The 27,918-nt window shown below is 38.1% G+C and overlaps 1 protein-coding gene across 4 annotated transcripts in view; it reads left to right on the top strand.

Moving 5' to 3' along the window:
• KIF13B (kinesin family member 13B) overlaps nt 1-27,918 on the top strand; it is a 188,661-nt gene that overhangs the window by 79,535 nt on the left and 81,208 nt on the right. For all 4 annotated transcript variants that reach the window (XM_023636228.2, XM_023636226.2, XM_023636227.2 and 1 more), the window contains exons 11-16: nt 6,676-6,888; nt 8,790-8,900; nt 13,841-13,975; nt 21,930-22,060; nt 25,321-25,407; nt 27,213-27,403. In XM_023636228.2, coding sequence (XP_023491996.2) covers nt 6,676-6,888; nt 8,790-8,900; nt 13,841-13,975; nt 21,930-22,060; nt 25,321-25,407; nt 27,213-27,403 — 868 coding nt within the window. The remainder of the gene's footprint in view (nt 1-6,675; nt 6,889-8,789; nt 8,901-13,840; nt 13,976-21,929; nt 22,061-25,320; nt 25,408-27,212; nt 27,404-27,918) is intronic.

Below are 27,918 nucleotides of genomic sequence, written 5' to 3'. Positions count from 1 at the left end.
GAAGATGGGAGTCCAGGGTGGCTTCGCTGCGCTCGTCTTTTGCCAGGCTGTGCTCTTATCGAGGTTATTTTTCATTAGAAGGGCAAGCACCTGACTTATACCGGACATTGATAGAAGCTGTTGAAAATACTTGAAGAACAAAACCAAACACTTTTTTAAAAAGCTCACTTTATCTTCTGTTTAGTAAAATTGGGTTATAATTGTAACTTCTCTGTGTTAATTCTTAGGCTAGAGAAATGAATAGTTTCTTTGATTTTTGCCGTATTTTTTCCTTAAATACCATATAACCTTCTTTATCATGTTTGACTTTGCAGCAAGATCATAAGTAGGGGTGTTGTAGCAAAACATATTTTGGGATTTGAACAGTTTTCCTGAAGGCCTCTCGAAATCCATTGATACACAAAGCATCTCTTTTGAAGTGGCTTTTATGTTCCTGTTGTTTTTTCCTGCTTTAATTCTTAATTAGTCTAACTCTCCCTGATCCTTGTTCGACTTGGTATGATTCTAGTATTCTCCAACATAACTTTCATCAAATTCATGAAATTGCTCATCCTTTATAAAATTTGCAATTTTTTTTTAATTAATTTTTTTCCCCCTGGGGAAGATTTGCCCTGAGCTAACATCTGTTGCCAGTTTTCCTCTTTTTGCTTGAGGAAGATTGTTGCTGAGCTAACATCTGTGTCAGTCTTCCTCCATTTTGTGTGTGGGACACTACCATAGTTTTTTATTGAGGTAAAATTGTTTTATATAGATTTCAGGTGTGCATCATTATATTTTGACTTCTGTTAAAACACTACAATTGTGTTCACAACGAAAAGTCTAGTTGCCATCTGTCACCGTACATGAGCCCTTTTACCCCCTTGGCATCCACTGTTCCCCTCTGGTAACCACCAGTCTATTTTCTTGTCTATGTGTTTGTTTTTTGTTGTTTTTATTTTCCACACATGAGTGAAATCATATGGTATTTCGCTTTCTGTGTCTAACTTATTCCGCTTAGCGTAATACCCTCAAGGTCTATCCATGTTGTCGCAAATAGCAAGATTCCATCTCTTTTTATGGCTGAGTAGTATTCCTTTGTGTATATACACCACATCTTCTTTATCCATTCATCCACTGATGGGCACTAAGGTTGTTTCCAAGCCTTGGCTACTGTGGGTAATGCTGTAGTGAACGTAGGGGACATATGTCTTTTTTTTTTTTTTTTTAAAGATTGGCACCTGAGCTAACAACTGTTGCCAATCTTCTTCTTTTTCTTTTTCCCCTCTCCAAATCCCCTCAGGATGTAGTTGTATATCTTAGTTGTGGGTCCTTCTAGTTGTGGCATGCGGGACGCTACCTCAACATGGTGTAATGAGTGCTGCCATGTCTATGCCCACGATCTGAACCAGTGAACCCTGGGACCGGCCCCCATATGTCTTTTTGAATTAGAGTTTTTGTGTTTTTTGGATAAATACCCAGAAGTGGAATAGCTGGATCATATGGTGTTTCTGTTTTTAATATTTTGAGGAATCTCCATCCTGTTTTCCATAGTGGCTGCACCAGTTTACATTCCTACCAGCAGTGTTTGAGGGTTGCATTTTCTCCACATCCTCTCCAACACTTGTTATTGCTTGTCTTTTTAATCATAGCCATTTTGACGGGCTTGAGGTGATATCTCATTGTGGTTTTGATTTGCATTTCCCTAGTAATTAGTGATATTGAACATCTTTTCATGTGCCTTTTGGCCATCTGTATATCTTCTTCAGAAAAATATCTGTTCAGATCCTCTGCCCATTTTTTAATTGGGTTTTTTGGTGGTTGTTGTATGTGTGAGTTCTTTATGTATTTTGGTTGTTAACTCCTCATCAGATACGTGATTTGCAAGTTCTTTATATATTTTGGATGTTAACTCCTCATCAGATACGTGATTTGCAAATATTTTCTCCCCATTGGTAAGTTGCCTTTTTGTTTTGTTGGTGGTTTCCTTTGCTTTGCAGAAGCTCTTTAGTCTGATGTAGCCCCATTTGTTTATTTTTTCTATTATTTCCCTTGCCTGATGAGACATGGCATTTGAAAAGATGCTGCTGAGACTGATGTCAAAGAATCTACTGCCTATATTTTCTTCTAGGAGTTTTATAGTTTCAGGTCTTACTTTTAAGTCTTTAATCCATTTTGAGTTAATTTTTGTGTATGGTGTAAGATAATAGTCTACTTTTATTCTTTTGCATATGGCCGTCCAGTTTTCCCAACACCATTTGTTGAAAATTAGCTGTTCGTAGACGTGTGGGTTTATTTCTGGGCTCTCAGTTCTGTTCACTTGATCTATGTGTTTGTTTTTCTGCCAGTATCATGCTATTTTGATTACTACAGCTTTGTAGTATATTTTGAATTTGGAGAGTATGATACCTCCAGCTTTGTTCTTTTTCCTCAGGATTGCCTTGGCTATTTGGGGTCTTTTGTTGTTCCATATAAATTTTAGGATTCTTTATTCTATTTCTGTGAAAAATATTCTTGGGACTTTGATAGGGATTGCACTGAATCTGTAGATTGCTTTAGGTAATATGGACATTTTGACTATGTTAATTCTTCCAATCCATGAGCACGGAATATCTTTCCATTTCTTTGTGTTTTCTTTGATTTCTTTCAATAGTGTCTTATAGTTTTTAGTGTATAGGTCTTTCACCTCCTTGGTTAAATTTATTCCTACGTATTGTATTTCTTTTCAAAGTTTTTTTGCATTGTAATTATGTTGTGTTCTTGATGTTTACAACATCTGAGGCAATTTGGTGGGGGATAGATGTGAGTGTTCTTCTGTCATGGAGGGTTGAGTGGTTACTCATTTGGTAAGTGGTCAGTGGAGAACCATTTCATATTAAGACGATTTTTGCTTCACCATGCAACCTTCTAAATTTGAGTATCTTAATGTCGAGTAACTTCTGGTAATGAATCCTCTGACAATGAGTATCTTTTGAATTGATCCACTTTTTTCTGTTCTTACTGCTGCTTACCTAATGAAAGTGACTTTCATCTCTCACCTGGATGATTGAAACATCTCCCTCGAGCTTTCTTAGTTCATTCCATTCTTGTTTGATGAGGAAGATTGGCCCTGAGCTAACATCTGTTGCCAATCTTCCACTTTTTGCTTGAGGAAGATTGTCACTGAGCTAACATCTGTGCCAATCTTCCTATATTTTATATGGGACACCACCACAGTGGCTTAATAAGTGGTGCTAGGTCCTCACCTGGGATCCAAGCCTGCAAACCCTGGGCTGCCGAAGTGAAGTGTGCGAACTTAGCCACTACACCACTGGGCTGGCCCCAGTCCATTCCATTCTTTACAGTTAGGTTGCAATATCTTTCTAAATTAATACTCTTCTTAAACTTAAATTTCTTTGGTAACTCTTCAGAGGCCCTTGCAATAAAGTCCAGATTCTTTGATGACTTGTGACTTACTAGGCCCTTCGTAATCTGACCCCTCTCTCCTTCTCATCGTTCATCTCTTGCTCCTGCTCTTATCAGGTCTAGCAAAGTGATGAGTACTCTTACTGCTAGGACTTTACTCTTACTCTGTTTGGAACATTCTTCTTCCTCTCTTCTCTCTCTCCTCCTCCTTCCCTTCCTCCTCCTCTTTACCTGGGTGATGCTTATTTATCTTTAAGTCTCAAATGTTACTTTCCCTGGGAGTCTTCCCCAACCTTTCAAGACTTGGCTTTCTGCCCTTTCTCTCTTTTCCCAGACCATGTTGTATTTAGCCCTACTTGAGTTCTTATTGTATAGTATTTGCTCACCAGCATTGCCCTCTAGATGGTAAACTCCATGAAGAGTTGAATGCGTGAATAATTTCAGCCCTGCTTTAAACTAGCATTATGACCTTTGGCGAGTCTGTCAGTCTTCCTGGGTCTCACTTTCTCATCTGCAAAATGAAATAATTTGGTTAGATGACTTCAAAGAGTTCTTTCAGCTTAAAAAAATTCTTACTTAGAAAATTAAATTTCTTTCCTACATCCATTTAATTTTGCAGTTGCTGCATTTGAAAGAAAGCTCATCTGATTTGCCTAATTAAACAATTAAAGAGTAAACTAGAAGCTTTATACTTTGTCTCTGAATGAGTGCTGGTTCTTTTGTTGCTGTTTCCTTCTTGCTGATGGCATGGGGCCACTTTTGGATATAAGCGTATTGTTGCTTATGCGCAAGAGCTTTTCATATATCAAGTATTTGTTGTTTGCCAGGTTTCCTTTTCTCAGCACATATTGAAGCACAGTGTGCATGCTTTTTTCCTTTGGTAGTCATTGGTACAAATCCCGTTTTACCCAATAGCATTTTCTGTTCATGTGGGCTTGCAGAATGCAGTGGTTCTTGAAGGGCAGCCGCCACCACGGTGCAGCTAGTGAACTGAATTGCAATCTGAGATGTAATTCCTGTGGTCTTTGTATATATCATTGGAATTTCATTAATGTGCATAGGATTCTTCTTGACGTTTTTCTGGAAGTTGCCAAAGCTGGGCACCAACAATGTGAGAGCAGGGTCTAGAAGTGAAGAGTAAAGCAAGCAATCACACAGGCCTCACAGAAACTGCTTCTGCTTCCGAAAGCCCGAATCACTTATATTTCCTTCCTTTCATCTGTTAAAGTGTATTTTCTTCAGATGTAATTATCTGTGCTATGTTTTCTGTGGAAAACCAAATTTTCAGTAATGGATGAATAAGCAGACATATTGTCTGAGGTTATATTGAACTGTTAGCGATAGCTAGGCAATTGTTTTGTTTCTGGCACTAGGACAAAATAATTTGGAAAGGTGTCAGGTTCACTTTACTCATTCCTCTGGTCTGAGCTCTCTCTGTGCTGCCAAGTGTTATTTTGTTACTGTGCGACTATGGGTAGTTGTAGGGGAGTGGAAATGATATTGGACTGGAAGGCAGAAGACAACTGGACTAGAATATGTTTAGTTTACTACTTCTGGATCTTTAGACAGGGTGTTCAACCTCCTTTGTCAGAACAAACCTCTGTTTTTTCATCTGTCAAATAGGGATAGTAATAATGTAATTCACAAAAGGCTGAAGACTAAAGTAAAGTTTATGTACAAAGACTCTGTAAGTCACAGATTGCTTAAACAAAGTTTAGATATGTTGATAGTGGGAAAACTTTGTGTCTTCAAAAGTAAGAATTTTATGGCGGTTAATACTGCCTAGAGGTAGAATTGGCTTTCTTGTGATCTAATGAATTCCCCATTACTGGCCTGTTTAAATATTCTCTCCAGTCTTGAGAATCTATAGTTCAGTGATATTCTATTACTGAAAGAGGGTATTGAATCTGGTCTTTTGGGTAATTCTCCTCATCCTGGGATGGTATGTTACTGTATTAGTAGTTATCTATTGCAATGTAACAGATGACCCCCAGAAAGTAACAGCTGAAAACAGCAGACATTCATCATCTCACAGTTTCTATGGGTCAGGATTCTGGGTGCGGCTTAACTGAGTGGTTCTAGCTGGGCTCTCTCATGTGGCTGCAGTCAAGTGTCGTCTGGGGCTGCCATCATCGCAGGGCTTGTCTGGAGTTGGAACTGCTCACCTAAGTGATTGTCAGCAGGCTTCAGAAAATCTCCTTCCAAACTCACTCCTGTGGGTGAGGCCACCTCACTCAGGGCAGTGGTTTCTTCCAGAACAAGAGAAAACAGCCACGACAGAAGCCATGGTCCTTTTATAATCTAACTTTAGAAGTGACAGGCCATCACTTCCTCTGTGTTCTGTTTGTTAGAGGCAAATCAGCAAGTCCTGTCCACCAAGGGCTGGGGATGATACACTGGCACTGTCTTAGAGGCTGCCTGCCATGGGCGGATGACACACAGCCTTGGTGTGGTGAAGTGGAGTTGGGGTAGACCTGACTTCCCAAGCCTAGTTTTGTCATTCTGAATTATATCTAGTTATTTTTAATGTTCTCAAGTGAAAGCAGTTTTTTGAATTTGTTGGAGCCTATTTCAATATCTTACCAGTTTTAGTATAGTGAAGATGAGTATCTTTTTTTCAGCACCCTTGTCTGAACTGTAGAAGTGGTTGTGTAGAACATGAAACCGATGTTAGTGGTTTTTGAAGGGCTATCAGAGGGAATAAAATGAAGTATGTTCAACATATCTTTTGTTTTCTAAGACTGTAGTTGTACCTTATGTTTTAAAAATTGACAAGGTGCTTGATAGCTTGTAACAGCAATACTTTCTGAGCCCTTATTCAGGCTTCACAGAGACTCCAAGTACGCGGTGGTTATGGAGTAGATTGTGGGTAATCAACCTTTGACCAGATAACAGATAATATCACCAGTGCTCGGTTCCTCTAAGGAAGATTTTGTAGGCATTTAAGAAATCATCCTTTTTTCTTCTGAGTAGTCTGCTGACTTACAGTATCATGTTCTCTGTTAAAAGTGGATAAATTGACATAGAATTAATTTTTATTAAACTGAAATAAATATAGGCTTCATTGTATTTCCCTGTCTTTTCTCAAAAACCAAAGCTCTCTTTTGCCGAAAAGCTGCTTGGCAGAGAAGAAAGAACATGGGCCTGGGAGTCTGTATACCTATATTTTAGTCCTAGCTTTGTCCTTAAATTTGTGTTTGACCGTGAGATGTTGTTTCACCATTTCTGACTTCAAATTTCTCATGGTGTTTTTGTCCAACTTTAAAATGCTGCCAAATTAATTTTCTCCTCTAGGACAGTCTTGGGGGTAACAGCAAGACAGCCATGGTAGCAACTGTGAGTCCGGCAGCTGATAACTATGACGAAACCCTTTCAACTCTGCGGTATGCAGATCGCGCCAAGAACATCGTGAACCATGCTGTGGTGAATGAGGATCCTAATGCACGAATTATCCGAGATCTCCGGGAAGAAGTAGAGAAACTCCGAGAGCAGCTAACCAAAGCAGAGGTATAAGGCACAGCCAAGTGGCGCTTTAGGGGTCTGAGAAAATCTACTAATGCTAGAACTTGAATTTTCCTCTCTTCGCCATAAGTGATGAGTACCCCACTTAGAATTTTTGATTTTCCTATAGGAAGAGAAATTTTTTTTTTTTTAAAGATTGGCACCTGAGCTAGCAACTGTTGCCTATGTTCCTTTTTTATTTTCCTTCTTCTTTTCCCCAAAGCCCCCCAGTGCACAGTTGTATATTCTAGTTGTGAATGTCTCTGGTTGTGCTACGTGGGACGCCGCCTCAGCACGGCCTGACAAGCGGTGCCATGTCCGTGCCCCGGATCCAAACTGGCAAAACCCTGGGCTGCTGGAGGGGAGCACATGAACTTAACCACTCGGCCACGGGGCCAGTCCCCTAGGAAGAGAAATTTAAGATGAGTAATAAATAAAGGAAGACAGATAGATTGTCATAGTTGAAATTTAGGGAGTTTTTTCAGATGTTAAAGGATTGAAAAGGAAGAGAGAATAAAGGGAATTGAGAAAATGTCGCTTGCCACAGTATAGGCATCTGAGAAGAGGTATAATAGAATAAGGGAGAGAGAGAGACACTTGCAACAAATCCGTATAGTTTAATTTTAGTGCAGAAAATGGTGGAGAGTGGGCATAGACTAATTGGAAGAAGAATCAGATTTTTGTTGTATCATTTGTTCACAGGTTGAAGTCAGAACGGAAATCTTAAGCAGGTCTTACACACCTTAATAATCTAGTTTTTCTGTGTTGTGGGTTAATTATATTTGTAGGAAAAAATAATTTTATAGCAGAAGTACCCATCTATTTAACGGTACTCTATTTCCACTGTCCTTTGTACATTCTATGATGTGTTCCATTACTGAATTTGAAACCTACACAATTCTAACCTACAACCAAATGCTCATCATCTTGTCAAAAGTGGAATAAAATATCAGATTCAGGATCTCTGCTTTATTTAGCATTTCTCTTCCCACAATTTCCCAGCACTGTGAGACTCTTTCCTGGGGCTGGGACCATCGTGCTCTTCTTACTCATAACTCATTTTCTAGTATGAAATTGGTAAAATATATGATCAAAACAATTATCTTGAGCCTGCCCTGAGGGCCTAGTAGTGGAAGTTTGGCACACCGCTTTGGCAGCCTGGGTCCGTTTCCGGGTTGCAGAACCACACTGCTTGTCTGTCAGTTGCCATGCTGTGGCAGCAGCTCACTTAGAAGAACTCAAGGACTTACCACTAGGATATGCAACTGTGCACTGGGGCTTTGGGGAGGGGCAAAAAAAAGAGGAAGATTGGCAACAGATGTTAGCTCAGGGCAAATCTTTCCCTTCCAAAAAAGAAAAAACCCCAGTTATCTTATTTTTGCCTGTTGAATTTTATCCTGTTTTTATAGGAATAATTTTACAGTTCATCAAGATTTTTTGAAATTTTCTTTCTGTATTCATGGTATTAATGACACCATCCAGGTTGTAACATGTACGAATTTAGTCTGTGTGTATTTGCATAAATACCTGAAGTCATCAATAAAGACTAGATGAGTCATGTGTATGAGTCTAGATGTAAGACCTATTGGGATTTAAGAAAAGCCTTGATAGCTTGAACTCTCCGTCTCCTTAAATGTAATTAGATCTGCACAATAACAATGGGTTGAAGGAAGCGGAAGTAGTTGTCTTCCTTTCAAGCCCACCTTGGATAACTGAGTGAGTTTGTGGGACCCACGCTGTTGGGAGGCTGTGCGTCAGTGAGTCACTGTTAGGTCTTGGGTAGATCAGAGACCTCAGTGAGCTGTAGAGCTGAGGCGAGGCAGATTGTTACTTTTGTCCTGGATTTAGCTAATGCTTTTTTCAGGGCATCATGCAGACGTTTCATGATATAAACATTTTGCTTGTAGGCAATGAAATCTCCAGAGCTAAAAGACCGGCTGGAAGAATCAGAGAAGCTAATCCAGGAAATGACTGTGACCTGGGAGGAGAAATTAAGGAAAACTGAGGAGATTGCACAGGTTCGTGCTTCCTGATTAGAGAGAGAAACCTCATGGCAGTTTGCGCAGTGTGACTAAGATGGCCTTTCTGGTTCCTTTTTATTTTTAGCTTTGAAGATGGCAAATCTAGCACCATTAATAAGAATCTAGATCCAAGAGTCTATACTTTATGAAGTTAATTTGAAGGATAAAAAAGATGTAATTACAATCGATTGTTTATTATGTAGGAAATACTTTTTTAGGGTCATAAAATTTTTTTTAATGAAATACAACTACTTTGTCGCCTCTGGCTCTGAAAACTCAATTCTGTTAAGTGCGTTGCAGACCTAAAGAATGTGCCCTAGCTACAAAATTATTAGTGATGGATGGTAGGCTATGAGCTTCTTGCTTCCATATGACAACACAGTAAAAGTAATATGAAATACCTAAATCTGAGGTGACTGCCTCTCAGTTTTAGAATACTTAATATAGAGTTGAGAAATTTTAGGGTGAGAACATTAGCATTTGGAGAAAATCCTAAAATTTGCAAGTGTCTACGTAGTAAAAGACTCTCTGGCTTTCCTGTCAGTTGGTCATTCAGCCTCTGTTTTAGAAATGCATATGATAATGTGGAGCCCAGTGCCCTATCGAGCAGTCTTTTCATGATTGGACAACTCTAATAGTCGCTATTTAATCAAAATCTTTTATTCTTTCATTTCTGCTCATTGGCCTTCCAAAGCTAAGAGAATAAGTGTCCCATGTGTCTGCAGAAACTAATAAAAAGAGTAATAGCCAACATTTATTGGGTGTCCTTGTGTGTTGGGCCCTATGCTAAGCACTACTCAATATGGTATTTTATTTAATCTTCTCAACAGCCGCGCAGACAGGGCCTGTGGCTAGCCAGACATTTAAAGTCGCCTCTGCCTCTTCCCCTCCTTTTCTAAAGTTAAAAGTCTCTAGTATTCTCAAGGATTCCTTGTTTTAGGGAATATATAAACTTGCTACTTATTCAGTAAATTCCATCTTTAAATGTGCTGTCCAGAATCAATCCATATATCAGATGTTGTAGGACAGGACTACTATTATGTAGTATAAAGCGGATGTTATATTTATATTAGTGCTGACTAGGATTTAAGTAGATTCTTCAAATATTTCTTATTATAGTGATTTTCAAAAGAGATAAAAAGAAGAGTATAATAAACCCACATGTCCCCATCACCCAGTTTCGTTAAAGATCAACATATGACTGATCTTGTTTTATCTATATCCCTGCACTGGGTTATTTTAAAGCATATCCCTCAAATTACAGAGAAGAGGATACACCAGAATATAAACTTGATTTCTCATTACATATTTCACTTTTGCTTTTCATATATTTTAAGTCGTTCTAGTAATTGTTCAATTTGGAACTAATTTGTGTGAGTATTTTGAGCTATTCCAAAACTAAAACATTGACTTTGAAGCGCTGCTGTCCTTGGGCTGCTTTGCTGGTACAAAGCAGGGCAGATCTAAGTGAGATTGCAGCGTGAGGGAGCTTATCTTTAGCATCTGTCCTTACCTAGCCATCCTCTCCCTCTCTCAGATGTCCCTTTTCGGGACTATGCCTGATTTTATCCAGCACCTCATTCAACATCTTATCTTTCTCAGCCCCTAGGCTGTAGTGCTGCTGAGCTTTCTCCTCTCTCACTGGAAAAGACCTAGTCTGTTGACCTCTTTGCGATACAGACTAGTATTTCCCAAAATGTATTTCTGGCAGTATAGCCACAAATTGTTAATAAGTCTTCTGGGGAAAAAATGGTCCATGGTCAGATAACTGGGAAAATCTGGTTGAACTAAGTTAAATGGATTTGTTTTTTGAAGGACTTTTTACATCATTTTTGGGAGTCTGTTTCAAGTCAGCCAGGCTCTTCGTAAGTCCTGTGTGCTCTGTGACATCTTGCTCTAGTATGCCAGTCCCTGCCATTAATTCCAGTGGAAGCTATCTGGAGCCATTTGACCCTTAAATCATGCAGTACTTTACTATTCAATTTTTCATTTATACTTTTATTACCTAATGAATTTGGAAGGTTCTCAAGAAAAAAGGCCACATCTTTTAGTTTTAAAAGTGTTTGCTCAATAATACTTTTGAGTAAATGTACAGAACCCTAGGTTGACTAATTTCTAAGCCCAGGGCCATATCTCTGATACCAAATTGTCTCCTATTTTCATCCTTTATACTCTCACTAAGAAATGCACACTTAAGTGAAATGAAAACCTTGAGATAGATCAGGGGTCGGCAACTATGCCCTTGGGCAAAACCTGGTCTCCCACTTCTTTTCATGAATAAAGTTTTGTGGGAACACAGCCACGCTTCTTTGTTTGAGTATTATTTATGGCTTCATCAGCAGAGTTGAATAGCTGTGACAGAGACCACAGGGCCCAGAACGACTGAAATATTTACTACCTGACCTTTTACAGAAAAAGTTCACCAGCCTCTGGTATCAGAAGTAATATTTAGTGGTATCAGTAAACATAACTATGTTTTATCCTACAATACTTTTTTATTTTACAAACTGATTCTTAGATGTTGCGAACTTTTGTTTTTTTTTGATGACTAAGAACTTCAGAGTTTTTGGTGGCAGATATAATGGTGAATTGACAGTTTCCACCATTGTATTTTTTTGATTTAGATAAAAATTTTGTGGTATTTTTACCATTATAAAATCTCAAGTGACAGGAAAATACATAAGAAGTAGTGTAAAACAATAGTTTACTATCACTGATAATTTAGAGAATTATTCATTAATATTCCTGCCTCTAGTATAGATTTGGTCAATGACCTTGGACAAACCTATATTCAGTAACATTCCATATTCAATAATCAATATTGAGCAAAAGTCAGAAAGTCATTATTGGGGAGTATGGGAGTAGTTGGAAATAACATTAGTAAGCTTGGCCATCCTCTAGAGGGCTTTGAATGTCAGACTCAGATTTTTAGATTTCACCAGTAGGAGCTAGAAAGATTTTAGTTTATTAATTTATCTTTTAAAACATTTATTGAGTGTTTACTATGTGTCATATGCTATTTAGGTATATCCTGGCTGTTTTATATACATTATCTCATTTTAGTCCTGTCTTTTCCCTTACTCTGAGTGGCTTTACCTTTGTTAATTCATATATTCTTTTTTAGGCTTACCTTTGTTTCTGTACAATTAAAATTTTGCCTCTAGATGACAATAATCAGATTTCTTCTAGATCTTTGAATTATTTCCGTAGTGAGAATTAATAGAGTCATAAGAGTAAAGTAGAAGAAACTATTGTTTTACAAAAGTAGTATTTATTTATAGAAAATATAGAAAGGTTATTATGAAGAAAATTTAACTGTGATGCAGTCATCCAGAGAAAACTGTTCATATCTTTGCACTTTCTTTCAGTTTTTTTGGTGCACAAATTGACATACTAATTTATACCCTGCATTTTTCATTTAATGTTAGTTCATGAGCATCTACCCATGTCATTTGTAGAATGTCAAAAAAAAAAAAGACATTTTTATAGAGGAATGTTTCTTCTCATTATTGGAATAATTCTTTAATTACCCACCAAGATTCCTACATAAAAGAGCCTTCCCTCAGAAGGGGCTACACAAAATATATTGGAACTGCTGTCCTCATTTTAGGAACATGGTTCTTTATCAAAAATAATAATTTCTTAGAATTGAGTGCTGAGAACCATAATGTCTAGTGCTAAACTACTCAAAACTTCCTGAAAGAACCCCAAAGTGTTTTTTGTTAGAAGACAGACTTAATTCAAAGGCCCAGAACCAGAATGTCTCCTTCCCTACTTTTGTAATAGTATACTTCTAAGTGAGATGTATTGACCGGGTTGCGGTGGCCATATAAAGTAGGATGGTATGCCTAGAAGCAACAAAATTCTGAGGCTATAATTTAGTTACACTGCAGACTTACTGTGTGGCCTTAGTTAAAAGACTTAGCTTGTCTTGTCTTTCCTTACAGTCAAAGGTCCTTGGTGGCTGTGACTCATTACTACTAGATATTTATACGTAGTCAAAGACACCCTACTCTGCCCCAATTCATATACACCTTAATCAGGGAGCGTCGGTTGCAGGATTCATATGTATCTCCCTGTGTGCATGCATTCATATATTGTGGGGATTCAGAGACAGGTAGGCACAAAAAAGAAAGGTTCATATTCTTATGAAAATAGTGCTTGAATGCATATGCAAGTTTTATTTTGATAAATTCGCAACACTGATGTTTTGATGCTCATTGCTCGTGTGCAGGGTGCTAGGTGCTAGGACACACAGTGGATAGGTGGGATCCGTGCCCTCACAGAGAAATGGTCAAGTAAACAGTTACCAAGTGTGGGTCCAAGTATGCACCAGACAGAAGGAGCACTGTAAAATCCCTCAAGCTAAAGAGAGCGTTCTTGATGCTTTCAGGCACCTGGAAGATGTTCCATGTAACTGTGGTCCAGGCTTTGAGAGGAGGAGTGACATGATGTGAAGATGGAGAGTAAATGGGCCAGACTGAAGGGCCTGTTGAGGGAGTTTGGCCTTTATGCTTGCTGGAGGGGAGAGGAGGGGGTCACTGAGGATATCATGTAAGAGAGTATGTTAAAAACTTGGCTTTTTAGACAGATCACAGTTGAGTAAAACACACTTACATTTGTTCATATACACAGAATTAAATGAGAAAGGTGAATTCAAGATGTTAGATATTTTCAAGAATGAAAATTGAGAAGTCAATAGTATAGTTGGTTGCTATCTGTGATGGCTTTATTTCAAAATAAAAAATATTTTAATTAACAAAATAAAACAACATTGTATAGTTTAGAAAGAGAAAAAATGCAGTAATCTATAATACCTTGTCCTAAAATAACATATTTGAATTATACACTTATTTAGTAATTATTCTAATGTAAGATCTTTTATATCTTGCTGTCTCAATAGCCGTGGAATTAATACTTCTCTGATACATTTACAGGAGCGACAGAAACAGCTTGAGAGCCTTGGAATATCTCTTCAGTCTTCTGGAATTAAAGTCGGGGATGATAAATGTTTCCTTGTTAATCTGAATGCTGATCCTGCTCTGAATGAACTTCTGGTTTACTATTTAAAGGTGAAGTAATAGGCTTTGCTACTATTTTCTGCTGAGGAGAACAATATTTCCTAGTGGTTTTTTTAAACTTGGAGAACCATGCTCAAAACTAATGAGCAAATTGGTTTTTATTTGTGCAAACTCAAGTGTAGAAAAATCTTGGGTTTATGGGATCAGTTTCTCTTTTCAGTCTTTGATGTCATTCAACCTAGTAAATTAAAAAATCATATTCCGATATTGTTTCCAGGAAATTAGGTAGCTTAGCTACTATTATTTAATATGATTTATACCAGGGAGTTAAGTAGATAACTTTAAAGCTTAAAGAATGACTTTTAAAAGTAAATGATTCGTTAGGAGCCTAAAGCTTTTGTGATTGATATGAAGCACACCTTTTTCTGAGTGGTTTGTTAGCTTGCAAGAGGAAATGTTTAAAGAAAGTTATGTTCTTAGGACCACTTGATGTGAAATTTGTGTTTCCAGTAACTCTTAGGAAAACTTAAAAATTTGGATTATCAACTTATAAAAAAAGAGTTAAGTCACTTAGAGACTGAGAAGGTCAGAGTATGGAATAGAAAAAAACCAAATAGTGATATACGATGAAACCTCTAAGTTGTGGGACATATCAGGAAGACAAAAGACAACTTTAGAATGAGCATGAATCCTGAGACACTACATAGATTATGAGGAGCTTGCCAAAATTGCCTTTGTCAAGCCCAGAGCATAAATGAATTATATGATGGACTCTTAATATGCGGTTAATAAATGTTGGGAGGAAAGTTTTTGCCCCCTCATAGTACAGGAACTATCCATGTGAGTTTTACTCAAGTGACTAGCATAGTAAAGATAATGAGCTAGTAAATCTGGAAGTAGCTTTAAAATTAGAGAGATGTGTCATTTCATTTCTAGAGAGACTGAAGAATTCATGACACGTTGGCTAATTCTCAGTTTTTGTCAAAGATATCTTGGGATAAATGTTTTTGTTGTTTGATAAAGCTCTTTATTAATAAGTGTCTTACACCATGTTTTGTGACGCTGTGAGTTAAATTGTGTCTGGTCCATACAGTTATGTGTGCACTCTAGGTATTGTGGTGCAGTGGGAGCAACACCAGAGTGGGAGAGAGTGGCTTGTGTTCTAGTCCAGTCCCACAACTTAACAGACGTTTGGTCTCAAGTCCTTAGCCCCCTCCAGTCTACAGTTCTTCCTCTATAAATGGAAGTCGTCTTTGTCTGGCAACCTCCACAAGGTTCTTATGAAGATTAAATGATACTTGATATATAGAAGGACTTTATAAACAGAAGCACTATATAAATATAAAATATTCCTGGGGCCGGCCTTGTAGTCGAGTGGTTAAGTTCACGTGCTCCACTTTGGTGGCCCAGGTTTTCACAGGTTCGGATCCTGAGCTCGGACATGGCTCTCTGCTCAAGTCCTGCTGAGGTGGCATCCCACATGCCTCAACTGGAAGGACCCACAACTAAAATATGCAGTCATATACTGGGGGGCTTTGGGGAGAAGAAGGAAAAATTTAAAAAAAAAATTTTTTTTTAAGTATTCCACATTTCGTTTTCTCATTCGGTACTCTGTGTGGTACCTTATATATATTTTATCCTTGTCTATTGAAAACCATGATGTGTTGTCACGTCACTTACTGTACTTCCAAAAATGTTTGCAGCATTTTGTGTTAGAATTTCAGCTGTAGGTATTCATATGCTTTCGGAGAGATGCGATATTAGAATAGGATTTAAATAGTCTACACTTTTTATTTCTCAGAACTATGAATTCATTTTCTTTTTGATGTGATAAAGTTCAAATTGGGACACACAAACACATGCACCCAAGAAGAAAAAAAACCTGATTCATATCTGTTTCTTAACTGAAAAATTAAACAAAGAAGCTATTTAAAGACTTTTGGAGAGTACTCCAAATATTTCTGGTTGTCTCGTGTGGAGGTGTTGGGATTCTGTTGCAGACTGTGTGGTCAGCCCCGTTTCGGCAGGGTTTGAGGCCGTGTTGATTTCTTCAGTGCCCAAGCTAACCCCATTACAAAAGTATATTCATGACAAAGCACATTCAAGGGATGGTCTCGGTCCAAGAACAGTTTTTGCTTCAGTAAAGCGATACCATGATGTGGGATGGAGGAATTTGGAGGCTGAGCGTTTTTTATTTCTTTGCTTTCAAATTCTCAAGTCAGTCTAGATGCTGGGCAGATGATTTCACATCTCAGGGTGACTTTCATCACCCCGTCTGTAAAATAAGGGCACTGGATTAAATGATTTCTAACGTTCTTTCTAGTTCCAAATTGTATAGTTCTCTGCAAGAAATTTGTTCTGTCTAGAACTGGCATAGGCAAGGTATGGTGGCCCAACCATAGATAGGACATAACTCACAAGATAATTTGGTATTTAATTTTCGTATACAAGCAGTCCTTGCTTTGCATGGTTCCAAAATACACAAATTCCAGTTACCCCGATTTAGTAAGTGATGACACTGCTGCTGTTTGTGAGTTTCTAGATACACAGCCAGAGGAGCTCAGTGAAGGTGAATTTATCAATATAAATAATGAAAGTGGTTGTGATGATAAGAATGAAGGTTTCTCAAAGGGAGTGATCCCAGAAAACACTTCACAGTAAAGGAACTGTTTGGAGATATTTTGCAGCATTGAAAGCACAAAGGATATAAAATGGTGGAATCTTAGGAAGAAGAATGACAATTTGCCACGGCAGGGAAAATATGCACATTCCGTATTCATATTGAGTTACATGTTGAGAAGAAGGCAAGAACTATTCAAATTACTCTGGATAAGCTTTTAACAAAGAAATAAAATGCTTTAAATTTCAGTGTTTCTAATGTTCTAAATTACAGTGTACTAAATGAATATCAGTTTTTCTATTTTTTCGTTTCCCTATATGTTATAACAGTAAGAGAATTCTTAATGTTTTTACAGACTATTTTAAAGGTCACAGAATAACTGCAGTTTTTCTCATTGATTATTCAGATCTCTTTGCAAAGTTATTTTTACAGTCCTGCACCCTCGTGCCAAGTGAGTTCTGAGGTGTACTTGGAGGTTTACACCATCCAGGATGAGCCAAGCTTCTAGAGGGAAGAGCTGTTCCCCTCACCTTAAAAACCTTATGCTAGTAATATACTTTTTTTTCCTAAAAAGTTTTATAAAAACTTATTAGAAAAAAAAGGGGTGGATTAGCACCCAAATTCTAACACCCAGAGATGACTGTACTTCATAGTTAATATTTTATCTCTGTCCTCTGGATCTGTTCCTATATGTATGTGTATGGATTTATTCTGATACACATTTTTTTAATTACAGAAATGGGCTCATAGTATGATTCTAATCACACCTTTGAATTATCCACCAAATCTTTAAGGAGAGCTGCTCTGCTTATGTGGTTCTGGATTTACTGTTTTCACAAGTCAGCTATCAATGGCTGGGGAAGTGGGTGATTCTGAAGGATTTGGGACAAATTATACATGTATGCACTGGGTAAGACTTTGTACAATGGATTCAGCAGCAGCTTCAAAGTACATGTTGGTCCTCTAGCATGGCTCCCGTGGAGAGTAAACTGACTGTCGTCTCTGCCAGTGTTCGCAGTCGCCAGTTGGGGTGGCCAGAATGGCAGGGGCAGTAGCCACTCAGTGTTTGTGGAGCTGTGGCTTGGGCTTCAGGAAACCCAAGATGAGTAAGACGCAGTCGTGGCACGTTAGGAGTTCTTGGTTGGCAGCAGTTCGGCTCATCTAGTGTAGTAATGGAATTTGTAAAAGACAGAAAGATATGTTTCTTTCTTTCTTCACCTCCATTCCAGAAAAGCTGTCTTCAGGGTCTTGGTTCTGTTAAGCTAGGGAGACTTCTCGATTAAAGAATTTTGATTACTTAAATATGTAAAGAGTAACGAATACTTTTCTGCTTATTGCGCCTGGTACGTACTTACCTTTTCCTTGAGAAGTTGTCTGACAGGGTTAAGGGACTGCACAGACTGTACCAATATGCTCCTTTTCCTGCTTGTAGGATAGGAAAAGCCACCCTGTGAAATATGGCACTAATGAACACGTCCTCTCTCTCCATCTTCCTCCCCCACTCCCTCCTTCTGTTTCTCTGTCTCTCTTTCTCTCTCTTTCAGGACTTAGTTGATCAAAGCAAGATTCTCAAAACAGATACATAAAGAGTTGACTTATAAAGGAAGCAGGTACAGTAAATTCATAGGATAGTTAACTAGTCATCTTCAGTGAGATTAAATTTAAATGGATGAAGAAAGGATAAAAAGCAATTCCTATCCTTTGATTACTTCTGAGATTTTTAAATATAGTATTTTATATTTGCTAAAGTTTTCCCTAAAAGTAGTATACTTTAGAGTCATTATACCCATGGATCACAGAGACTGAAAAAGTATCCCTGATTATCTTATTTTGATTACTTTTTACTGTCGCAGCATTTACTCATTAGATAAACTTCTATATCAACCTATGATGTTTATTTTTTTCCTCAGACTCAATTTCTTCTTGCCGTGTTTAGAGCACAATGGGAAGACCTTCTCAAAAAGCTTATTGTCTGACTTGTTTAAACATTGAACAGTAAGGCTTTTAGAACTCAGTGTTTGAGATTGTAGCGAATCCTCATCCAAATCAGAATAGAATCCTTATAACCTCCAATGAGAGGTTTAAGTTGTCATTTATAACGTAAGCTCTATAATTGGGACCGTGTCTGTCTCTTGTCTCTAGTGGCTCAGTTCCCAGCTCAAAATAGGTGATCAGTGTAGTATTTCTCGAAAAAGTGAAATTTTCCTTCTAGAACTTGGATTAAACCTTTGCATATTTGAGTTAATATCTTGTCTCTGATAATTTTTACTTCAGTCTATCAACAGACATTTAGCACCCACCGTGTATTTGTACTATGCTTGTTGTTGGAGAAGATGCAAGAGTCCTGTAGAGTTTGCTAGCTAAGTAAGGGAGAAGTTGTGTGATAGTAAGTTGTGGTATTGACTCTCATTGTAGTCAGAGTTCAGAGAAGGGAGAAGTCAGTGCTGGCTAATGTGAAACCTTCAAGTAGAAGATGAAGTTAGAAGTAAGTGTTGAAAGATACTTTGTATTTAGAGGAAGGGAAGAGAAGAACATTTCAGGCAATGAGAACAAAAGTAAAGGCAAAGATGTGGGAGTGAACCTGTGTGCCATCTTGGAGTGTGGTAGTGGGAGCTGGTCCTGCACTCAAACTCCAACCTAGGGTATGGCTCTAGGCTTTCTCCACCTCTACTCCAGAGGATAGAAGGGATTCCAAAGGCACAATTAAGACTCCTGCTAGAATTTCTCTCTGGAGGAGGAAAGAGATTCTACATAGAAGTGGCCTAGGGCAAATTTGGGGGGATTTTTTTCTTCTTTTTCAGGTGATCTTGGGCCCTTTTTCTCTACGGACATTTTTTTCCTTTTTAAACTTCTCTTCACCTTGCAGTTGGTGTTGTAAGACAGAGAGGGAAGAACCAAAGAGAGGAATGGAGATAGGCATGGAATAGATTCTTTGACCTACTACTGACCGTCACAAAAGCCTTACTTGTAGTTTACACCTAGTCGAGCCCTGTGCTCCAGGTTATGGAGGTGTGGGTTTGGCCAGGAAGCCTCAGCTTATAGTGAGGACTATCATTTGCCTGGAATGTCCTCTCTATTTTATACACTACTTGAGGATTGAACAGGATTCCATGGGACAGTTCTGGATCCCAGAGCTTTGTTTCCTTGGAAACACCTCTGCAATGTATTTGAGAGAAGAAACCCCCAGAAAAGTGGAAATGAAAATACTAGAGGGAAGAGGCCTTTTACGAGACTGAGATCCCAGAAAAGATGGGAAGAATTGGGACTCAGAATATAATTAGACGAGTTTCCTGCAAAGAAGAGGAGAGAGTCATCTTCCATTGAGCTGAAGGGAATGCTAAGGGAAATTATTGTTTATTTATTATTCTTTTATTTTTATTTAAGGCCTAAATGTGCCAGGCCTTTGTTAAGTGCGTGGATTACCGTGGTGAGCAGGTCAGGCTGTTTGCTTTCCTGGAGTTTCCATGCTAGCTGTAGAGATGGACAGTAAACCCACGAACAGTCAGTGATATGTAAGGAATTTAAAAATGAGAGTGATGGGTGGCTATTTCTTGTTATCCATTCAGGATACACCTCTCTGAGGATGTGCCCTTAAAAGCTGAGATAGAAATGTTAAGAAGCTACCAATTTCAAGATCAAAGGAAGAACGTTTCTGACAGAGGGAACAGCTAGTGTGCTCAAAGAAAAGATAAAAAGCCAATGTGGCTGGATCATGTTCCGGGAGAGGGAGAGTGGTAGGAGCCTGGATAACAGAGGTAGGCAGGGGCCAGATTGCAGAGGGTTTTATAAGCCCAGGTAAGAATTTGAACTTCGTTAGATGTTCAAAGGGAAACTGCTAGAGGGTTTTAAATAGGGAGATCACATGATCAGCTGTTGTGGTAGGAGTGGATGGGGATGAAGGGGGTAGAAGTGGAGACATAGTAGGAGGCTCTTGTTTTCACCCCGGCAAGAGACTAAGATGTGATAGTAGAGGCGGGGAAAGTGAGCTGATTCTTTGTATGTTTTGGAGGCAGAATCTGTAAGGACATCCTGATTGACACGGGGCTAGGAGTAGCTGGTGAGGGAAAGAGAGGACTCTAGGATAGGATCTAAGCTTTTTCGTTGACTAACTGGGTGGTGGTAGTGCCATTGTTATTGGAGAAGGGCATAGAGTCATTGGGTGCAGGGGAAACAAAGGTTCTGCTTTGTCCCTTTCACTTTGAAATGTCATTAGACATCTAAGTTGTGCCACATAGGCAAGAAATAATGGTGACTGTGGTAGTGGAGGTGGGAGAATAATGGAAGTAAAGTCTGTAGTTCCTGGTCTGTGGTTTAATTTATGTGTAGACAGTATTTAAAGCCCATGGGGCTGGATGAGGTCATCGTGGTCAGGGGTCAGCAACCTACTTCCACAGGCCAAATCTAGCTCCCTGCCTGTTTTTATATGGCCCAGGAGCTAAGACTGGGTTTTCCATTTTTTTAAATGGTTGAAAAAAAATCGAAAGGAATCGTAATATTTTAGACATATGAAAATTACATGAAGTTCAAATTACAGTGTTCATAAATAAAGTTATTTGGAAAGTAGCTACACTTGTTCATTTGTATATAGTCTGGCTGCTTTCACACCACAAGGGCAGAGTTGAGTAGTTGCATATAACTTGTAAAGCCTAAAATATTTCATATCTGACCCTTGACCATGGCATATGAAAGGAGAAGGTGGTCAAGGGACACATCAAGGTCATTTTGGCATTTAGTTATGTGTGGGCAGTCAAATGTTGAAGCGCATAAGAGGGAGCTTGATTTTTATGTCAGTTTTCTCAGTTACCTGCCAAAAAGTGAGGCTGGTGACTGGGGTTTAGAGAATTGAGCAATTGGGGGTCTATGGTAAGGAAGAACACATCTATCCTGTCTTTTCTGAGGTTTAGGGAGACCATGTGACTCATAAAATTAGTTTTAGTCTTTTCAAACTCCTTATATTTAAATAGCTTTTTGTCTTTGTAGTTGGCTCATCTTGACTGAGAGCAGGTAAGTGATGTACAAATTAAGTAACTATAGTTTTCAGACTAATACTTTTGGTACATTATTGGCACATGGCTTGTGCTCTGAGAGTTGTATGAAATATTTGGAATCAAGATTGCAATGAAAAATGATGAATATAGTATAGAAATTAATATAAAGCTATAGTTTTAGGTTTAAAAGATATAACAATTCAGTGCTTGTTCCTTATAAGGAAATGTAACTTGTAGAATGAATTTTATTCTGTAGAAATTTCCTCTACTATTCCATTTGCTTTAAAAATCTTTTAGCTACAGTAATGGATTAACATATGAGGGCTCAGAGTAGATGGTTTCAGTTTGTGTACATGTAAGAATACAATATTAATCAGTAAGTTTTCTTCTTTTGTAGGAACATACATTGATAGGTTCAGCAAATTCCCAGGATATCCAACTATGTGGAATGGGAATTCTTCCTGAACATTGTATTATAGACATCACATCAGAAGGCCAGGTTATGCTGACTCCTCAAAAGAATACCAGGTAATGGACTTTAATTAGTGTTAATGTCACAATAATTCTTCAGAGGAAGAGAGTACACTAGTTGAGGATGGTATATAGGACGTTTAGCCTTTATTTGCTTTTAAGTTTGCTTAAATGCTTTTAAGTTCACTTAATGAAGATATCCAGTTAGTTACTAAGACCTTTATATTTAGCTTTTTATTATCTCTTAAACCATCCCCTCCTCTCTATACCCACTGCTGTGGCCATATTTAAATAAGGCCCTCATCAAATCTTGATTGGAACCCCTGCTGGCACCTTAATTTTTTTCCTGGTTCACTCACCATACAGCCAGATGGCTTTCACTGTTTTTGGTAAAGAATCACTTATATCTTTCCTGTTTGTCTCCTGTTACTTTGCATCTGCCAGTCCTTTGACCAGCAAGGAATTCTGTTTGACCGTCAAGGTTAAGCTCTGTTATTATCTACTTTGGAGAGTTCCCTGCTGGGTCTAAATTAAGGGCCCCTGGTATATATTCCAGTGCGCGTTATGCTTCCCGTTATGTTAATACTTTAAGTTGTATTCTTGTGGGCTGTTAACCTTTATCATCCCATTGGACTTTGAATTCCTTGAGGACAGGACCTTTTTTTTTTTTGTTCTCTATCCCTAGCATGTAATATAAGAATAGTATGTAAGTGCTCAAAAAGTAATGAATGAATGGTCATAATATTATATAAATTAAATGTTTGTCAGTTTGTTTCCTTACGCTGTAAAGCTGTTATATAACTGTTAATACCTATTATAGATGATCGTTAACTGATTTATACTGATCTTCCAAATGTTGACTATATGATATCAAAAAATCACTAGTAGCATCACTGGTTTCATTCATAAAGTCTTTAAGTATTAGGAAGCTGTCAAACTCATGGTAAGGATACAAGTGAGAAAGGAAAAGAGAGCAGAAGCTGGCCTGGCACTCCCAGCCAGGCCATGCTGTTCTCCTTTAGGCATAAATAATATCGCAGAATACCAGCCTCAGACAAGGCTACTCTGAGGCTGTGATAAAATAAGGCAAAGCAGGCAAAAACAGGTTACTGTGCCATACACGATATACCAAACACCCTCTCTTGGCCGATGTGGTTGACAGCTACTTCACTGATTACAACTTTATCCTTGTTCTAGTCTCCCTTCTGTAGATAAGAGTTTTGAAATACCCAATTGTAGAATCACTCCTGCTTTCTGACACCATCCTGTATATCCAGAACCCTCACTTCCTTAGCCCCTCTCCTAGGTTGTCCAGTTAAAGCCCAAATCCTGCAGCAAATCCTTCCAGCAGCCCCTTACTGAAACACCCCGTGCTTTCCGTGGTGTGTCTTCTCCCTCTGCACCAGTAACAAACCCAGCTTGTTCAGCTTCAGAAATGTTTCTGGTGGTCTTTGGTTGGAGGACATTGACGCGAGTTTTCCAAAACTCTAATTTTCACTTGTAAAGCTTGAAATTTACAATTGGCAATAAATACTCTCATTTCTTTTCCTTGAAGTAATAGGCTGGTTTTGTTCATTTTCGAGAGTGTCTGCCAACTACACAAGTCTGAAAAACCACTTTGTATATATCTTTTGCTCAAGACACTCATCATACTTTGGTACGCACTAACACAGTGCTTTTCGTTTACTTATCCTGTCACCTGAAATATTTAAAAAATTGTGTACTTAAGGCTTAAGATTTAATGAAAGTAATAATTTTTACTGCTTTGTCAAGGGTGTTCTCAAATGGAATATTTTTTTTTCTTTTTTAATTATGAGTGCATGGCAGTGAATAATCTGGTGACTGCTGGTAATGTTTGATGCCACTGCCCTGATTTGTGTTAGAGCCCCAGCAGTTTCACTCACCACCAACACAACTGTCAACACAGTGGAAAAGGGCAGGGAACCTGTTAATGTTATTCTGAAAATAACTTTGATTTTGGGGACCCCACGCAGACCACACTTTGGGGGCAATTATTATATTCATGCTTTTATTTACTAATTATGGTTTAATTGCTGCACCTTTCAAACGTAAGCCTATATGTTTGCTTTTAATTAAACTTCTCATTGTATTTAAGGAATTTGTGTCATAAAGGCTAAAATATGCTAATTTTAGTAGGTTCTCTCTTGTCAAAACTGTATTTTTTGAGCTTGTGTTTAGAATAATCAGAGCATAGGAGTATAAAAACCAATTACTTTTAGTGTTTAAAAACCCATATGATGAGTGAATTCTAGATAGGGAGTAAGATTTTGAGTGTATGCACATAGATAAAAAATAACCTGTGTTATAAAGCCGGGTGAGTGCTTCAGGAATTTAAAGAAACAAAGTTACTATAGGCTGGAGTGATGAGCAGTGTTTATAGAGGGAGTAGAAACCAAACTGGACTTGGAGAGCTGAATGAGACTCGGGGGTGGAGAAGAATGGGAACCTTATTCCAGGTTGGAGGACTGGTGTGAGCCTGGCTTTGGAGGAAGTCAATCCTGTTTAATGGACAGAACAGAAGCCAGTTTTTTTGCAGAAGTTGAGAGTTTCACTAGAAGAGGAGAAGGAGGAGATAAAGAGGGCTTCCTTTTGTAGGACCTTTAGTGTCAAGTTAAAAAACTTAAACTTTACATCTTAGCAAATGAGTCATTCAGCAGGGGAGAGGCGTGATGATAGTGGTAGCCTAGGAATCTGTCTTATAGTGGTATGCATAATTTTCTATTTCTTTCCTGACCCTCTGGATTCTTTCCTTAATATCTTTCTACCCATCCTGTCTTCTCTTGAACTCCATTGTCAAGATATGCAGTCAGGTGGACTTGATAAATCTTCTACATATTGGTAGGATATAGACATTTTTCTGTGTTATAGGGAGTTACAGAAGTATTTAACATAGGTCTCATGTACTGATATCTGTGGATATTTCTAGAGTCTAGTTGGTCGATTGGCTCTTTTTATCCATACAGGTGGGACATGCTTGTTTTAGTTGCAATGTATACTACTACTATCTTTTTATTACTGGCTGTAGTGGTTCCATATTTATTGCTTAATATGCTATATAACAAATTTAGAACTTTGAAAAATAGAGGATAATAATCTATTATATTAGTACCATAAGCATTTTAGATAAATCAGCAAAGAAGTAAATACAAATAAAATTCTCCAAGGGCAGGTTTTATTTTGGGGAATTGATTATTTTGTTTTTCCTAGTAATTAGATCTCTATGTATTGGAAAATTAAAGGTTAAAGGAGAAGATATGGTAATCATTATTTACATGTTTGACCTCTTGTCTCCACAGAACATTTGTAAACGGCTCTTCTGTGTGCAGTCCCATACAGCTACACCATGGGGATAGGATATTATGGGGAAACAACCACTTCTTCAGGTATGACATTATTCATAGCTCTTAAAGAGAGAGATCGTTGAAAATTATTCTCTGAAATAGAAGAACATATATTAGAAAGTAATATTAAAAAGTAGAAGGTAAAAACTCCATAAAAATTATACATTGTTTTGTGTATGTATGTTCATTTACTATATGTGTATTTATTTATTATGTATATGTTTGTTCACTATATGGTATGAGACAGAGGGACATATGAAGAATACACTCAGGAAAAATGCTGAGTTCACTTAGATATGTTTTACTTTTTCAATGAAAGATGATTATTTTGTCATCTGATATAAGAATTCATTAATTTTTTTCTGACATGCTTATGTGTATATTTGTTTATTTTCACGGGAAACAGCAGTGATTTTAGTTTCTTTATCCATAAAATAAAGTTCGTATTTCATTTAGGAATGCTTTCAGTTGCAGGTAGTGGTAAACTTGACTGTAGTGGCTTAAACAGATGGTTTATTTCTCTGACAAAATAGGAAATTCGAAAGAAGATGGTTGTTGGCATTGGCTAAGCCTCTCAAAAATGTCGTGGCAGAAGTCTTGTCATTGTCTTGGCCTTTCCTTATGGTCTAAAGGTGGCCATGCCACTCAAGGCATCAAAGCAGCATTAAGGCACACGTGAAGAAAAGGTTGAAGTGTGGTGGTACTAGCCCTGACTATTCTCTTGACTGAAAAAGCAGATGTCTTCCCAGAGTCCCCAGCAACATTCCACTTATGTCTCATTTGCTAGAATTTGCCTCTTTTTTTTTTTTTTAAAGATTGGCCCTGAGTTAACATCTGTTGCCCATCTTTCTTTTTCTTGTTCTTCTTCTCCCCAAAGCCCCCCAGTACATGGTTCTGTATTCCAGTTGTAGGTCCTTCTGGTTCTGCTATGTGGGACACCGCCTCAGCATGGCCTGATGAGCCATGCTGGGTCCCTGTCCAGGATCTGAACTGGCAAAACCCTGGGCTGCCAAAGTGGAGCATGCAAACTTAACCATTTGGCCACGGGGCCGGCCTCTAGAATTTGCCTCTTAGCTTCAAGGAGGCTGAGAAAACCTCTGACCTGGACTGCACACATTATTTGCCATACACAGTTGGTGTTGTGTTGGCAAGGAAAGGTGGGCTGGATATAGTATAAAATTAAAATCCTGGTCTATTCTTCTTCCTGTCACTGGTCACTGTGCTTCTCATATCAAACTGAGTTTTCTTATATTTAATGGAGATCTTTTGCTTGTAGGCCAGTTGATATTTTGATTATTGAAGAAAGGGTAGAGGGGTACCAAAGTGTATGGGAAATGTTTTTCGTGTTTTTCCTTCTCAAACTAAATTGAGTGTAAATTTCTTGGCTTAGTATTCAGAGCCTTCATAGTTTGTTTTAAGTTGATCTTTCCACCAATATTTCTTAGAACTTCTGCTATACAAATGTTGTTTGTCCCCATGTTGTTGTACTCAATTTCTCCAGAGACTAGGGGAGTTTCCATCTCCACGTCTTTTCTCATGCTGTTCCCTCTGCCCTAATGCCCTGTTTTCTCCTTATCCTTTAAGGCTTGGCTCAGATGACTCTCTCTGTCATCCCTTCCATTATTATTCCAGTCTGAAGTGGTCCTCAGCTTTTCTTTCATACCTAGCTTGTAACAGTCTCAGGGCCTTGTGTCACTCTCTGTGTTGTAATTGTTTGCACACACGTGTGTTTTATTTCTACCACTAGGATATAAACTCTTGGCATCCAGCAAATGTCCATATTCAATGAATGGAATGAATATGTGCATATCTTTATTTGAAAAATAAGGTTCTTTCTTTCCCCCAAGACTGAATTTGCCTAAGAAGAAAAAGAAAGCAGATCGAGAAGATGAGGAACAGGACACCTCCATGAAGAATGATACCAGTTCTGAGCAGCTGGATGTAGACGGAGACTCCTCCAGTGAGGTGTCCAGTGAAATCAACTTCAATTATGAATATGCACAGATGGAGGTTACCATGAAGGCTCTGGGCAATAATGGTGGGCAGATCTGTTGTGCATTTTAGATCTTTTAAAGGTGGTGGAGTGTTAAAAATATTTACAACTAAAACTTTCTAGATGTTAGTGAAAAAGGAAATCGTTATGGTTTTGTTCTCTCTATTATATTCTTTTGTGTCTTTGACTTTAATTTATTGTATTTATAAAAACTTTCATTCTTTCTACCTTGATAGAGAAATCACTGTAAACTTTGTACTCATTGGTAGAATTTCTCAGGTTTGAAACTTGATTGCCACTGGCTCATTATTGTAGTGGATTTCTGGAGCATTAACCATTATGCGTAGAACGTATAATAGACCTGCTCTTTCTCTGTTGAAGACAGCTTAGCATTTAATAGAATAGATAATATGTTAAACAATTGGAAGCAAAGAAAGCTAAGTTATTCCAAACTGTGTTTAAGAATCTTATTTTATTAATTACGATGACAAACAGCATAACGTAGAATTTGATGTATATCATGTTGTACATTACCGTTGTTCATTATTTAATTTTTAAAA

This window comes from Equus caballus, chromosome 2 (assembly GCF_041296265.1).
Source record: "Equus caballus isolate H_3958 breed thoroughbred chromosome 2, TB-T2T, whole genome shotgun sequence".
NCBI classification, from domain to species: domain Eukaryota; kingdom Metazoa; phylum Chordata; class Mammalia; order Perissodactyla; family Equidae; genus Equus; species Equus caballus.
The sequence above is the reverse complement of the archived record's forward strand: the minus strand, read 5'-3'. Positions and strand labels throughout refer to the sequence as shown.